Source organism: Nipponia nippon, unplaced genomic scaffold, assembly GCF_047370975.1.
Source record: "Nipponia nippon isolate SJK-2023a ecotype South Korea unplaced genomic scaffold, ASM4737097v1 scaffold_52, whole genome shotgun sequence".
Taxonomy (NCBI): Eukaryota; Metazoa; Chordata; class Aves; order Pelecaniformes; family Threskiornithidae; genus Nipponia; species Nipponia nippon.
The window spans coordinates 258,460-272,782 of NW_028262372.1; the positions used below are offsets into that span (position 1 = coordinate 258,460).

General features: G+C 72.0%; 2 protein-coding genes across 7 annotated transcripts; one reads left to right on the forward strand and one right to left on the reverse strand.

Annotated features, from left to right (window-relative positions):
* The first annotated feature begins 375 nt into the window (after positions 1-375).
* LOC148051844 (uncharacterized) lies at positions 376-4,555 on the forward strand. 4 transcript variants are annotated; one of them, XM_087735137.1, is made up of 3 exons: positions 376-463; positions 1,575-2,084; positions 3,283-4,555. In XM_087735137.1, the coding sequence occupies exons 2-3, from the start codon at positions 1,966-1,968 to the stop codon at positions 4,454-4,456; spliced, it is 1,293 nt and encodes a 430-aa protein (XP_087591263.1). In that variant the 5' UTR covers positions 376-463; positions 1,575-1,965; the 3' UTR covers positions 4,457-4,555. The 4 variants fall into 4 exon arrangements, with proteins under 4 accessions (XP_087591263.1, XP_087591262.1, XP_087591264.1 ...); XM_087735136.1 differs by having other exon boundaries at positions 391-463; positions 1,555-2,084; XM_087735138.1 differs by having other exon boundaries at positions 398-463; positions 1,803-2,084.
* A 2,472-nt stretch (positions 4,556-7,027) lies between these two features.
* HSD3B7 (hydroxy-delta-5-steroid dehydrogenase, 3 beta- and steroid delta-isomerase 7) lies at positions 7,028-13,770 on the reverse strand. Of its 3 annotated transcripts, none has more exons than XM_087735132.1 (8): positions 13,532-13,755; positions 11,440-11,581; positions 10,639-10,797; positions 9,795-9,903; positions 9,275-9,374; positions 8,991-9,153; positions 8,124-8,523; positions 7,028-7,211 (listed from the first exon to the last, which is right to left on the reverse strand). In XM_087735132.1, exons 1-8 carry the CDS (start codon positions 13,730-13,732, stop codon positions 7,193-7,195), a joined length of 1,293 nt encoding a protein of 430 aa, XP_087591258.1. In that variant the 5' UTR covers positions 13,733-13,755; the 3' UTR covers positions 7,028-7,192. The 3 variants fall into 3 exon arrangements, with proteins under 3 accessions (XP_087591258.1, XP_087591259.1, XP_087591260.1); XM_087735133.1 differs by lacking the exon at positions 13,532-13,755 and adding an exon at positions 13,043-13,219; XM_087735134.1 differs by lacking the exon at positions 10,639-10,797 and having other exon boundaries at positions 13,532-13,770.
* Between the last annotated feature and the right edge of the window lie 553 nt (positions 13,771-14,323).

The window sequence follows — 14,323 nt, forward strand, 5'->3', positions numbered from 1 at the left end:
CACCTCAGGAACCCCACAGACTCCCCAGAAACCCCACAGGACCCCCCCAAGAACCCCATAACCTCCCCCATAGATCCCCTTAGCACCCCATAGATGCCCCCAGGAACCCCATAGATGCCCAGAAACCCCGTAGACCCCCCCAAGTCACCCTATAGATCCACCCAACACCCCCCATAGCACCCCATAGCCTTTCCGCCCCCCCCCCCCCCCCGCCCCCAGCACCCCACTGAAACCCCGGGGGTCCCGGGCTGGGTTTTGGTACCCGAGGCACCGACGGGACCCAGGCATCCGGGGAGGGGGAGCGCAGGCGTCCGGGCCCCACGCCGCGGTTGGGGGGGGGGGGGGGGGCAGGTTCTGCCCCGGTGACGTGGAGGGCGGAAGAGAGCTGTCGTGGGGCACCGGCGTCGTGCCCCATAGCGACCCACGGCATCTCATAGGGCCCCACGGCCCCCCGCTGACACAGGTGAGCCCTATTCCTGCCCCCCACTGCCCCCCTGCAGCCCTCTGGGCCCCATAGCAGCCCCATAGGGTCCCCCCAGCCCCATAGCAGCCCTATAGGGACCCCTTAGGGTCCCCCCAGCCCCATAGCAGCCCCTTAAGGGCCCCATAGCGGCTCTGTAGGAACCCCATAGCCCCTCCCAGACCCCTAGGTTGCCCCCAGCCCCATAGAACCCCATAGCAGCCCTTTACAGTCCCCACAGGGCTCCTTCAGCCCCATAAAGACCCATAGCAGCCCCTTAGGGGCCCCACAGGGCTTCCCCGCCCCATAGCAACCCCTTAGGAACCCTCTGGGGCCCCCCCAGCCCCACAGAGCCCCCCCCCCCCCCCAAACCCCGGCCATGTCCCCGCTGTGGGCTCTGACGCTGCTGTGGGTCGCGGGGGCCGTGGGGCACCCCACGGCGCAGCCCCAGGATTGGGTCCCCCCCTGCAGCCGCTGCCTGTGGGCCATGGTGGGGCTGGGGGCGCTGGGGGGGGCCATGGTGGTGGCGGGGGGCTGCTGTGCCAGCGCCTGCTGCGGGGGGCCCCCGCCCCCCCGAGCTATGGGGCGCCCCTCCTCCGCCGTGGGGCGACGAGGAGCCCCCCTCCCCCTCTCCGAGCTGGGGACCCCCCCCGGGACCCCCCCAGCCCCACGTCACCCTGCAGGACATCGGGGGCTTCTTCCAGCGCCGAGGGGGGTAGGGGCGCCCCGAAACCGGCTCCGTGGGGCAGCCCCACAACCGCCCCCTCCGAATCCGTGGGGCGCCCCGAAAGAGCCGATCGGGAGCCGCGGGGGGCCCTGAAACCACCAATCGTGAGCCATGGGGGGGCCCTGAAACCACCAATCAGGAGCCATGGGGGGCCCTGAAACCGTCAGTCGGGAGCCATGGGGGGCCCTGAAATCAGCAGTGGGGACTGTGCCCCGAACCCACCAATCAGGAGCCACGGAGAACCCTGAAACTGTGATGTCAGAGCGTGGGGTACCACAAAAATTAACCAATCAGGAGCTGGGGGGGGGGGGGGGGTCTTGAGACCCCAAATGAGGAGCCGTGGGGTGCACCTGAAATGGCCCATCAGGACTCTGGGGTGCCCCGAAGGGACCAGTCAGGATTGAGTCTTGAAACCGCCAACCGGGAGCCATGGCAGCACCTCGAAACCACCAATCAGGAGCCCTGGGACCACCTGAAACCACCAATCAATCAGGACCATGGCCTAAACCAGGATCTATGGGGCGCCCCGAAACCGCCAGTGTCTCCCAGCATCTATGGGGCGCCCCAAATCTGATGGCATCTCTCCATATCTATGGGGCGCCCCAAAACTGACAGTGCCTCCCAGGATCTATGGGGCTCCCCGAAACCGCCATCATCTCCCAGGATCTATGGGGCTCCCCGAAACCGCCATCATCTCCCAGGACCTATGGGGCGCCCCAAAACCGCCAGTGCCTCCCAGGACCTATGGGGAGCCCCAAAACTGCTGCCAGCCCCCTAAATGTGGGGGCCCCCGGAACCGTTGGGGGCCCCGCCCTGGGCGGCGCTTCCTCCCTGCGCTCCCCGCTTCCTGCGGACGCCGCGCTCGCACCATCCCCGCCAACGGCCGCGGCCCCGCAGGTAGCGGGGTGGAGGTTTGGGGGGCACCCAAGGGTGCCATGGGGTGTTTGGGGTCCCGTGGGGGTTATGGGGCCCCCAAGGGTGCTGTGGGGACTTGGGGGTGCCAAGGAGGTTGGGGGACACCCAGGGACCTGGGGGGGTCCCAAGGGTGCCATGGAGGACCCAAGGGTGCTGTGGGGGGAGTTGGGGGTCCCAAGGGAGACCTGGGGGTCCTGTGGGGGTTACAGGGCACCCAAGGGGGCTGTGGGGAGTTGGGGGTCCCAAGGGGGTTGGGGGGCGCCCAGGGACTTGGGGGACCCAAGGGTGCTACAGGGACTTGGGGGATCCCAAGGGTGCCATGGAGGACCCAAGGGTGCTGTGGGGAGTTGGGGGGTCCCAAGAGGAACATGGGAGTCCCAAGGGTGCTGTGGAGCACCCAAGGGGGCTGCAGGAACTTGGGGGTCCCAAGGGTGCTGTGGGGACTTGGGGGACCCAAGGGGGCTGTGGAGCACCCAAGGGGGCTGTGGGGAGTTGGGGGTCCCAAGGGGGCTGTTGGGCACCCAAGGGCGCTGTGGGTACGTGGGGGTCCCAAGGGTGCTGTGGGGACTTGGGGGACCCAAGGGTGCCATGGAGGACCCAAGGGTGCTGTGGGGAGTTGGGGGTCCCAAGAGGAACATGGGGGTCCCAAGGGTGCTGTTGGGCACCCAAGGGCGCTGTGGGTACGTGGGGGTCCCAAGGGGGCTGTGGAGCACCCAAGGGGGCTGTGGGGAGTTGGGGGTCCCAAGGGGGCTGTGGAGCACCCAAGGGGGCTGTGGGGAGTTGGGGGTCCCAAGGGGGCTGTGGAGCACCCAAGGGTGCTGTGGGTACGTGGGGGTCCCAAGGGTGCTGTGGGGACTTGGGGGACCCAAGGGTGCCATGGAGGACCCAAGGGTGCTGTGGGGAGTTGGGGGTCCCAAGGGGGACCTGGAGGTCCCAAGGGGGCTGTGGAGCACCCAAGGGTGCTGTGGGGAGTTGGGGGTCCCAAGGGTGCTGTTGGGCACCCAAGGGTGCTGTGGCTATGTGGGGGTCCCAAGGGGGCTGTGGGGAGTTGGGGGTCCCAAGAGGAACATGGGGGTCCCAAGGGTGCTGTTGGGCACCCAAGGGTGCTGGGAGGGTCCCATGGGCGCGATGGGGTGCCGGGGGGACCCCACCGGGGTGACGGCCTCCTGCGGTCCCACAGGTCCCACCCCCAGCCCAGGGCCATGGGGGGCCACCCCCCAGCTCATCTGGCCGTCGCCCTCTGCGCCCTCCTGGCCTCCTGCGGCGCCCTGCTGGAGCAGACCGCCAGGGCCACCCTGGAGGGCACCACCACGGCCCCGCTGGCTACCATGGAGCACCAGGAAACCTCAATGGCCACCAAAACGCCCACTTTGGCCACCATGGACCACCAGTCAGCTGCAGTGGTCACCTACAGCGCTGAACCGGCTGTGGTGGCCACCAGTGCCCCCTCGCTGGCCCTGATGGCCCCCACCACCTCCATGAGGTCCCTGGAGTCCACCACCAGCCACCATCAAGTCCCAATGACCACCAAGGGCTACCAACTGGTCTTGAAGACCACCAATGGTCAGCAACCGGTCCCGAAGGCCACCACCACCCTCCAGTCAACTTTGGATACCACCAGGGGCCACCAGCCAGCCTTGGAGACCACCACAGGCCACCAGCCAGCCTTGGAGACCACCACCGGCCACCAGCCAGCCTTGGAGACCACCATGGGCCACCAACCAGCCTTGGAGACCACCACTGGCCACCAGCCAGCCTTGGAGACCACCACTGGCCACCAGCCAGCCTTGGAGACCACCACGGGCCACCAACCAGCCTTGGAGACCACCACCGGCCACCAGCCAGCCTTGAAGACCACCACCAGCCACCGACCAGCTTTGAAGACCACCACCGGCCACGACCTGACCGTGGAGGCCATCACCAGCCACCGACCAGCCCTGAAGGCCACCACGACGGTGGCTCTGCCAGCCCCCCAGGAGAGCTCGTGGCGGTGGGTGGTGGTGGTGGTGGTGGTGGTGGCCGTGGTGGTGGTCCTGGGGCTGGTGGTGGTAGCGTGGTTCTGCTGCCGCCGGCACCGCTCGGGCTCCACGTCCTTCGGGCCATGGGCCGGGCCGGTTCAGCTCCCCGAAGACGACGGCTGCGGCGGTGGGGGACCGATGGCCCAACCCTTGGTGGCCACCGCGGCCACCAAGCCAGGGGAAGCAACGCTCAGCACCTTCCAAGCCACCACTGACTCAGTGGCCATGGAGGAGCTGCCGGACCCCCAACGGGACCCCTTGGCTACCAGCGGCCCCGGCGTCCAGGCCACGTCCGTCTACCCCCGCCCCGAAACAACCGCCGTGGCTTCCTGTTGATGGCGGGGCAGGAAGAGGACCCGGGCGCCCGGGCCCCCCCGAAGGGTGGGGCTCTTCGCATTGTTTCCGTCGGCAACCTGCAATATTTCTTATTTTTAATGTGTTTGTTCTGTTAGTTTTATAAAAAAAAAAGCTTCGAGTCAAAAAACCGCCGCGAGGGACCCAGGCGTCCGGGCGTCGTCCCCCCGCCATCCCCCACCCCCCGTCCCTCACCCGTGGGTCCCTCCCGGGGCGACTCACGATGCTGAAGCATTGACCCCCCCCCCCCAGCTAATTAGCCCAACTAATTAGCCGGGCGGCCTAACGAGGGCCTGCACTGCCTCCCCAGCTGGGAAGGGACCCAAGCGTCCAGGCCCTGCCCCGCGGCCGCCGAGGTCCATGACATCATTTCTCCAGCGCCAGAGTTTATCGGGTGCTCGCGGGGGGATAGGAATTGGCCCCAAAATGGGCTAAAAACCTGGTGTGCTCCCCCTCAAAGGGGCCCAGGCGAGGGAATCCAAGATGGCCGCCTCCGTAGCACTGCCCTTTCCAAGATGGCTGCCCGGTCCGAGATGCGCCGCCCGATCCAAGATGGCCACCAGCTCGCCCGCTCGATGCCACGGTGGTCTCCTGCCGCTGACCGATCCAAGATGGCCGCCCAAGCGCTCCCAGGGGGAGAAGCAACCCAACATGGCCGCCAGCCACACAAGATGGCTACCGGTGGTGAACTGGCTCATGGCTACCGCCTCCCACCCTGGGCCCAAGCCAAGATGGCCGTCCAAGCGGGGGCACCGAGCCAAGATGGCTGCCCAGCTTGGGCGCTGGCTGCCAGGCCAAGATGGCCGCCGGCGAGAAGCTCGTTTGGCCACCACTGGTCTCATTGCCCAGCCCAATTTGGCCACCGATGCTCCCCGACAGGCCAGGCCGGTATGGGCCCCCGGTAAAGCGGCCCAAGATGGCCGCCAAGGAGCCAGTCTGGTGTGACCGCCCCAGCGAGGCCGTCCCAGGGCTCCAGTGACGCAACTGGTGTGGGGACCACACCCAGTGGGGCCACTGGTCCTCCCGGAGGCAGCCCAGTCTGGCCCTGCCCGCCCCAACATGGCCGCCCTAATCCCTGCCTGCCCCAAGATGGCCGCCCTCAGCCCTCCCTGCCCCAAGATGGCCGCCCTCGGCCCAGCCAATCCGCTGCCCTCAGCCCTGCCCGCCCCAAGATGGCCGCCCTCGGCCCAGCCAATCCGCTGCCCTCAGCCCTGCCTGCCCCAAGATGGCCGCCCTCGGCCCAGCCAATCCGCTGTCCTCAGCCCTGCCCGCCCCAAGATGGCCGCCCTCGGCCCAGCCAATCCGCTGCCCTCAGCCCTGCCCGCCCCAAGATGGCCGCCCTCGGCCCAGCCAATCCGCTGTCCTCAGCCCTGCCCGCCCCAAGATGGCCGCCCTCGGCCCAGCCAATCCGCTGTCCTCAGCCCTGCCCGCCCCAAGATGGCCGCCCTCGGCCCAGCCAATCCGCTGCCCTCAGCCCTGCCCGCCCCAAGATGGCCGCCCTCGGCCCAGCCAATCCGCTGCCCTCAGCCCTGCCCGCCCCAAGATGGCCGCCCTCGGCCCAGCCAATCCGCTGTCCTCAGCCCTGCCCGCCCCAAGATGGCCGCCCTCGGCCCAGCCAATCCGCTGCCCTCAGCCCTGCCCGCCCCAAGATGGCCGCCCTCCACCTGCCCACAAGATGGCCGCCCTCACCCCTGCCCACCCCAAGATGGCCACCCGCTGCCCATACCAAGATGGCCGCCCACGGCTCCGCCCACTCCAAGATGGCCGCCCTAGGCGTGCCCCTCCCCTTCCCGTCCCCGCCCACAGCGGCCATGACGGCGACGAGGGAGACGGCGGCAGAGGCGGCGATGCCGAGCAGGGCGGCCATCTTGGCGGCGCGGGCGGGCAGGGGGCGGCGGGCAGGCGGCAGCCAATGGGGACGGCCCTCACGGCGGGCAGCTGCCGCCACAGCACCGCCCACAGGAAGGCCCCCTCCCCCACCGCCAACATGGCCGCCGCCCCCCGCCACGCCTGCCAGCGGCCGCGCCCGTCATGGCCGCCGGGCGCGGGCAGGGCGGGCAGGGAGGAGGCGGCCATGTTGGCGCCGGGGGTCGGGCGGCGCCGGGCGGCCATCTTGGATTCGTGGCTGGGGTGGGGCCGGGCGGCCGCGTCCGATTCGTCCATCCACACGAGGGCGCCGCTTTCCTCAGCGGGGTGGGGCCAGGCGGCCATCTTGGTTTTGCCGCTCACTCTCCGCCCGGCGGCCATCTTGTGGCCACGCACGGCGGCCATCTTGTCCTCGCCGCCGCTGCCTTCACCCCCGCCTTCTCCACCGTGCCTGGCGGCCATGTTGTTGCGCCCGGCGGCCATGTTGGTGCGCCCGGCGGCCATGTCGGTGTGCTCAGCGGCCATATTGTTGCGCCCGGCGGCAGCGTGGGCGGGGCCCAGGCGCAGAGGAGGCCCAAGCCCCGCCCCCTCCGGGGGTGGGTGGGGCCCAGCGCCTGGTCACGCCCCTCCCCAGCCACGCCCCTCCCTCCCCGGCCACACCCCCAAGGGAGGACGCAGACACAGGGCTGGGGGCGGGAGGCTCCTTTAATTGGCGGCAGGGATAATGAGATGCAAATGAGCGCGGTGATGAAGCGGCGGGGGGGGAAACCCGGAGGCGGATCCTGGGCGTGGTCCTGGCTGCAGCCAATGGGAGGCGAGGCCGGGGGCGGGGCCGGCGGGGCCCGGGCTGGATCAGGGCTCGGAGCTGGAGCTGGGGGGGGGGGAAAACCCGGCCTGGATCAGGGCCAAAACCCGGCCTGGATCCACCGGGATCGGGCCCAAAACCCGGCCTGGATCCATCTGGATCAGGCTCTGGGCTAAGACCCGGCCTGGATCGCTCTTGGGATCGGGGTGGGAGCCGAAACCCGGCCTGGATCCCATCCGGGATCAGGGTCTGAGCTGAGACCCGGCCTGGATCGCACCCGGGATTGGGGATGGGGCCGAAACCCGGCCTGGATCCCATCTGGGATTGGGATCTGAGCTAAGGCCTGGCCTGGATCGCACCCGGGATCAGGGTGGGAGCCGAAACCCGGCCTGGATCGCACTCAGGATCAAGGTCTGAGCCAAGACCCGGCCTGGATCGCACCCGGGATTGGGGATGGGGCCGAAACCCGGCCTGGATCCCATCTGGGATTGGGATCTGAGCTAAGGCCTGGCCTGGATCGCACCCGGGATCAGGGTGGGAGCCGAAACCCGGCCTGGATCGCACTCAGGATCAAGGTCTGAGCCAAGACCCGGCCTGGATCGCACCCAGGATCAGGGTGGGAGCCGAAACCCGGCCTGGATCGCACTCAGGATCAAGGTCTGAGCCAAGACCCGGCCTGGATTGCACCCAGGATCAGGGTGGGAGCCGAAACCCGGCCTGGATCCCATCCGGGATCAGGGTCTGAGCTGAGACCCGGCCTGGATCGCACCCGGGATTGGGGATGGGGCCGAAACCCGGCCTGGATCCCATCTGGGATTGGGATCTGAGCTAAGGCCTGGCCTGGATCGCACTCAGGATCAAGGTCTGAGCCAAGACCCGGCCTGGATCGCACCCGGGATCGGGGTGGGAGGCGAAACCCGCCCCGGACCGCGCTCGGGACCGGGACCGGAGCCGGGGGACGGAGCCCCGGGGACTCACGGTGCGTCGAGCTGCCGGATCCAGCTGACGGTGCGCCGGCGAGCCTGTTCCCAGGAGAAGAGGGGCTGGTAGCCGAAGCGGCGCTGAGCCTTGTCGGTGCGGACGCTGAAGGGGGTGGAGGCGACGGCCAGGGTGTAGGGGTTGAGGAGGGGGGTGTAGGGGCAGAGGGGCCGCAGCAGGGCCCGCAGCCCGGCGTTGAGGTGGGCCAGGAGGGCCAGGAGGGCCGGCGGGGGCCGGGGGCCGCCCAGGCGCAGGCCCGCCGGCCCCAGCAGCAGCATGTTGAAATCCTCGTAGGCGGCGTAGGGGGAGGCGTCGTAGCAGAAGAAAACTTCGCCGGCCACCGAGGCCGGGCGCTGGCGAGCCGCCCGCGCCGCCAGCACATGCATCCAGGCCACGTTGCCTGCGGGGGGCGGGGGGGAGGGAGGTGTGGGGCGCGGCGTGGGGCGGGGAGCCCTGGGTGTGGGGCTGGGCGTGGGGCAGGGTGTGGGGTGAAGGACATGGGGCTGGGTGTGGGGTGGAGGGAAGGATGTGGGGCTGGGTGTGGGGCAGCAGATAGGGTTGGGTATGGGGCAGGAGAGGGTGCGGGGCAGGCTGTGGGGCTGGGTATGGGGCAGGGTGTGGGGCAGGGTATAGAGTGGTGTGGGGTGGAGGGAAGGATGTGGGGCTGGGTGTGGGGCTGGGCATGGGGCAGGGAAGCGCTGGGGTGTGGGGTGGGGGAGAGGAGGGGGTGTGGGGCCGGGGGGGAGGATATAGGGCTGGGTGTGGGGCAGAGGAGGGGGTGTGGGGCAGGGCTCGAGGGGAGACGGGCGTTTCCGGGGCGGAGGGCGCCGTGGGGCGGCCGTGGGGCGGCCGTGGGGCAGGGCTCACCGGCGTAGACGCGGCCGTGCTCGGCGTGGGGCGGGAGGGTTCGGGGCAGCCACCCCCCGGCCGCCTTCCCCCGCCGGTAGAACTGGGCCATCAGGGGGTGCCGCTCCCCATAGATCCCCGTGGGGCGCAGGGCCACCGTCACCAGCCGGCCGCCCCCGGCCACCTGCCGGCCACGACTCGGGTCCCCGGGGGCCTGGGACCCCCCGGACCCCCAAGTCCCCCCCAAACCCCAGGACCCCCAAGTCCCCCCCGACCCCCGGACCCCCCGGGACCCCCGGACTCACGGGGCTGCCGTTGGCCTCCAGGACGAGCCGCTCGGCCTGGGCCTTGCTGAGGGGGTAGGGCTCCGTGTGCCGGACCGGGTACGGGGAGTCCTCGTCCCCCCTGGGGTGGGGCAGGGGGGCGGGGTCAGGGGGGGACACGCCCTGCCCGGGGCGGGGGGCAGACACCCCCCTCCCCCCCCCCCCAGCCCCTCTTTGGGGTGGAGATGGCGGGGGGGGGGGGGGAGGCTCGGAGCGGGGCGAGGTCGGGGGTCCTGGACGCAGGGGTCGCGCCGTGGGGCAGCGGGGGTCGCCGTGGGGCAGGCGGGGGTCGCCGTGGGGCAGCGGGGGTCGCCGTGGGGCAGGCGGGGGTCGCCGCGGGGCAGCGGGGGTCACCGTGGGGCAGGCGGGGGTCGCCGCGGGGCAGCGGGGGTCACCGTGGGGCAGGCGGGGGTCGCCGTGGGGCAGCGGGGGGTCGCCGTGGGGCAGTTGGGGGTCGCCGTGGGGCAGGCGGGGGTCGCCGTGGGGCAGCGGGGGTCCGCACCGCAGGAAGGGGTCCCCGCGGGTGTTGGGCCCCACCACCTCCATGCTGCTGGTGTAGACGAGGCAGCGCACGCCCTGCGCCTGGCAGCCCGCGATCACGTTCTTCGTCCCTGGGGGGCACGGACGGGGGTCAGCGGGGGGCCCCCAGCCCCACACCCAGCCCCACAGCCCCCCCCAGCCCCACAGCCCCCCCCCAGACCCCTCCACAGCCTCCCCGTGCCCCCCGACACCCCCAGCTGCCCCCTAACCCCCCCCAGTTGCCCTATAGACCCCCCCGTAGCCCCCCCAGACTACTCCATACACCCCCCAGCTGCCCCCCAGCCCACCCCACAGCCCCCCGGGCCCCCCTGGTGCCCCATAGACCCCCAGGCCACCCCATAGACCCCCACAGCCCCCTATAGAACCCCAAGTCACCCTATAGACCCCCAGGCCCCCCATAGCCCCCCACAGACCCCCAGCTCACCCTATAGACCCCCAACCCTCTCCATAGACCCCCCATAGACCCCCCACAGCCCCCCATAGCGCCCCAGGCCCCCCATAGCCCCCCAGGTCACCCTACAGACCCCCAACCCGCCCCACAGCCCCCCAGGCCCCCCATAGCCCCCCAGGTCACCCTCTAGACCCCCAACCTGCCCCATAGCCCCCCAGGCCCCCCATAGCCCCCCAGCTCACCCTACAGACCCCCAACCCGCCCCACAGCCCCCCAGGCCCCCCGAAGACCCCCAGGTCACCCCACAGACCCCCAACGCGCCCCATAGCCCCCCGGCCCCCCGAAGACCCCCAGGTCACCCCACAGACCCCCAACGCGCCCCATAGCCCCCCCGGCCCCCCCAGCCCCCCCTGACCCTGGACGTTGACGCGGGCGATGGCCTCGGGGCTGGCGCGGCCCCAGACGTCGACGAGGGAGGCGGCGTGCAGCACGGCGTGGGCCCCCGCCAGCACCCGCCCCACCGCCCCCGCGTCCCCCACGTCCCCCTGCACCAGCCGCACCCGCGCGCGCTGCCCTGCCACGGGGAGCGGGGGGTCACCCCCACACCCCGGGACCCCCCGACCCCCGGGACCCCCCCAGACCCCCCAGGACCCCCCTGGGACCCCCCCAGACCCCTGGGACCCCCTGGGACCCCCCGACCCCCGGGACCCCCCAGGACCCCCCTGGGACCCCCCGACCCCCGGGACCCCCTGGGACCCCCCAGGACCCCCCTGGGACCCCCCAGACCCCTGGGACCCCCCCAGACCCACCAGGACCCCCCTGGGACCCCCCGACCCCCGGGACCCCCCGGGACCCCCCCAGACCCCTGGGACCCCCGGGACCCCCAGGACCCCCTGGGACCTCCCCTGGGACCCCCCGACCCCCGGGACCCCCTGGGACCCCCCAGAACCCCCCTGGGACCCCCCAGACCCCTGGGACCCCTGGGACCCCCCTGGGACCCCCCGACCCCCGGGCCCCCCCCCGGGACCCCCCTGGATACAGGGTGGGGGTCTCCCTGGATGCCTGGGTCCCATTCCAGACCTCCGGGACCCCCCTGGGACCCCCCAGACCCCCGGGACCCCCCTGGATATGGGGGGGGGGGGGGTCTCCCCATGTGCTTGGGTGCCCCCCGGACCCCGCGGACCCCCTGGACCCCCCGGACCCCCCGGACCCCTACCATGCTGCGGGGGGAGGACGGCGGGGTCGATGCGGAGGTCGAAGACGCGCAGCTCCCGCAGCTCGGGCTCCTGCTCCAGCAGCAGCCGCACCAGGTGGGAGCCCAGGAACCCGCAGCCGCCCGTCACCACGAACACCAGCCCCTGCCGGCACCCCCGGCACCGTCACCCACCGTGGGCACCCCCGGCACCGGCACCCACAGCACCGGCACCCCCAGCACCGGCACCCCCAGCACCGCTGTCACCCACTGTGGGCACCCCCGGCACCGTCACCCACCGTGGGCACCCCCGGCACCGGCACCCACCGTGGGCACCCCCGGCACCGTCACCCACCGTGGGCACCCCCGGCACTGGCACCCACAGCACCGGCACCCCCAGCACCGTCACCCCCAGCACCGCTGTCACCCACCGTGGGCACCCACGGCACCGTCACCCACCGTGGGCACCCCCAGCACCGTCACCCACCGTGGGCACCCCCGGCACCGGCACCCCCAGCACCGGCACCCCCGGCACCGCTGTCACCCACTGTGGGCACCCCCGGCACCGTCACCCACCGTGGGCACCCCCGGCACCGGCACCCCCAGCACCGCTGTCACCCACCGTGGGACCCCCGGCACCGGCACCCACAGCACCGCTGTCACCCACCGTGGGCACCCACGGCACCAGCACCCATGGCACCAGCACCCCCGGCACCGTCACCCACCGTAGGCACCCCCAGCACCGTCACCCCCAGCACCAGCTGCCCCGGCACCGCTGTCACCCACCGTGGGCACCCCCGGCACCGTCACCCCACGACGGGGGCACCCCGGGCACCTGGGTCCCCCCTATAGCTCAAGGGATGTGGGTCCGGATGCCTGGGTCCCCTATAGAAGCGGGTCCGCGCTCCTGAACCCCCTATAGACGTGGGTCCCAGATGCCCAGGTCCCCTATAGACGTGGGTCCGGACTCCCAACTCCCCTATAGACGTGGGTCCGGGCTCCTGAACCCCCTATAGACGTGGGTCCGGACTCCCTGGTGCCCTATAGAACTGGGTCTGGATTTCCTGGGCCCTTATAGATGTGGGTCCAGACACCTGAGCACCCTACAGACGGGGGTCCGCACTCCTGGGTCCCCTATAGACGTGGGTCCCAGATGCCCAGGTCCCCTATAGAAGTGGGTCCGGACTCCCTGGTGCCCTATAGAAGTGGCTCCACACTCCTGAACCCCCTATAGAAGTGGGTCCGGGCTCCCAACTCCCCTATAGAAGTGGCTCCGCACTCCTGGGTCCCCTATAGAAGTGGGTCCGGGCTCCCTGGTGCCCTATAGAAGTGGGTCTGTGCTCCTGGGTCCCCTATAGAAGTGGCTCCACGCTCCTGAACCCCCTATAGAAGTGGCTCCACGCTCCCAACTCCCCTATAGAAGTGGCTCCGCACTCCTGGGTCCCCTATAGAAGTGGGTCCGGGCTCCCAGGCCCCCAGAGTTGTGGGTCCGGACGCCCGGGTCCCCTCCCTTCCCCTTCCCCTCCCCCCCCCCAGCCACTTCCCCTCCCCCCCCCCCCCGGGGACCCGGGCCTCGGGGGCGCCCCCTCCCCTCCCCTCCCCTCCCCTCCCCTCCCCCCGCGGGTACCTGGGGCTCGGGGCGGGGGTCGCGGTCCCCGGGGGGCGGCTCCATCCTCCCGGCGCCCCCTCCCCTCCCCCCGGCCCGGGGCCCCTTTTCTCTCCCGGCCCCGAGGGCGCCGCCCCGGGGAGGGGGAGGGGCCGGGCCGCCCGGGGCCAAGGCCGATGGTGGGGGCGGGGGGGGGGGAAGGACCGGGGCGTCCGGGAAGGGGGGAGGGGGAGGGGAGGGGGAAACGATGACGTCCGGGGGGGGAGGGGAGCCATGTGACGGGAAAAGGGCGGGGGGGGGGGGAGGGGTGAGGCCTAGAGCGAGGCCTGGGCCCGCCCCGGGGGTGAGGCCTACCCGGGCGCCTCGGCCCCCCCCCCTCGGGATGTGGGGGCCGGGGTCTCCCCCCCCCCCCCCGACCCCCGGGACCCCGCGAGACCCCCCGACCCCCCCGAGACCCCCCGGGACCCCCCCGGACCCCCGGTTCCCCCCGCCGTGGCGGCCGCGGCCTACCCCGCCGGCGCCCAACCCGCCGTTGCTGTGGCAACGGCGCGACGCCGCCACGCTCCCTCTTCCGGGGCGGGGCCTGCCGGCGCCACGCCCCCCACGCACGGTGGGAGGGCAGGGCCTGGCGACACCACGCCCCCCCCCCACCACCGAAGCCCCGCCCCTCGGCGGGCCCTCCCCGCGCTCCGCTCTCATTGGCTCGCACATAAAGCCACGCCCCCGTCTAGCCACGCCCCCCTGGCTCCGCCTCCCGCCCTCCCCCCGGACGCCCGGGGCCCCCCCAACGCCGCCTCCCCCCCGATTTCGGCCCCCCCCAACGCCGCCACCCCCCCCCCGAGCTTGGGGTCCCCCCGGATCCTGGGACCCCCCCAACGCCGCGACCCCCCCCCAGGATTTTGCCCCCCCCGGATTTTGGGGGGCCCCCAGACCCTAAATATTGGGGTACCCCCCCAGACCCCTGCCCCCCAATCCCAAACACCGGGGTCTCCCCCCAGACCCCGGGGACCCCCCGACCCCGGAATCCCCCCCCCCCCCAAATATCGGGGACCCCCCAGACCCCAGGGACCCCCCAATGTCAGAGACCCCCCAGACCCAGCACCCCCCCCCCCCCAGGTTTCAGGGACCCCCCCAAATATCGGGGACCCCCCCCCCAAATCTCAGGGCCCCCCCAGGTTTCAGGGACCTCCCCAGAACCCAGGGACCCCCCCCCAAATCTCAGGGCCCCCCAGACCCCAGGGACCCCCCAATGTCAGAGACCCCCCCAGGTTTCAGGGACCCCCCCAAATCTCAGGGCCCCCC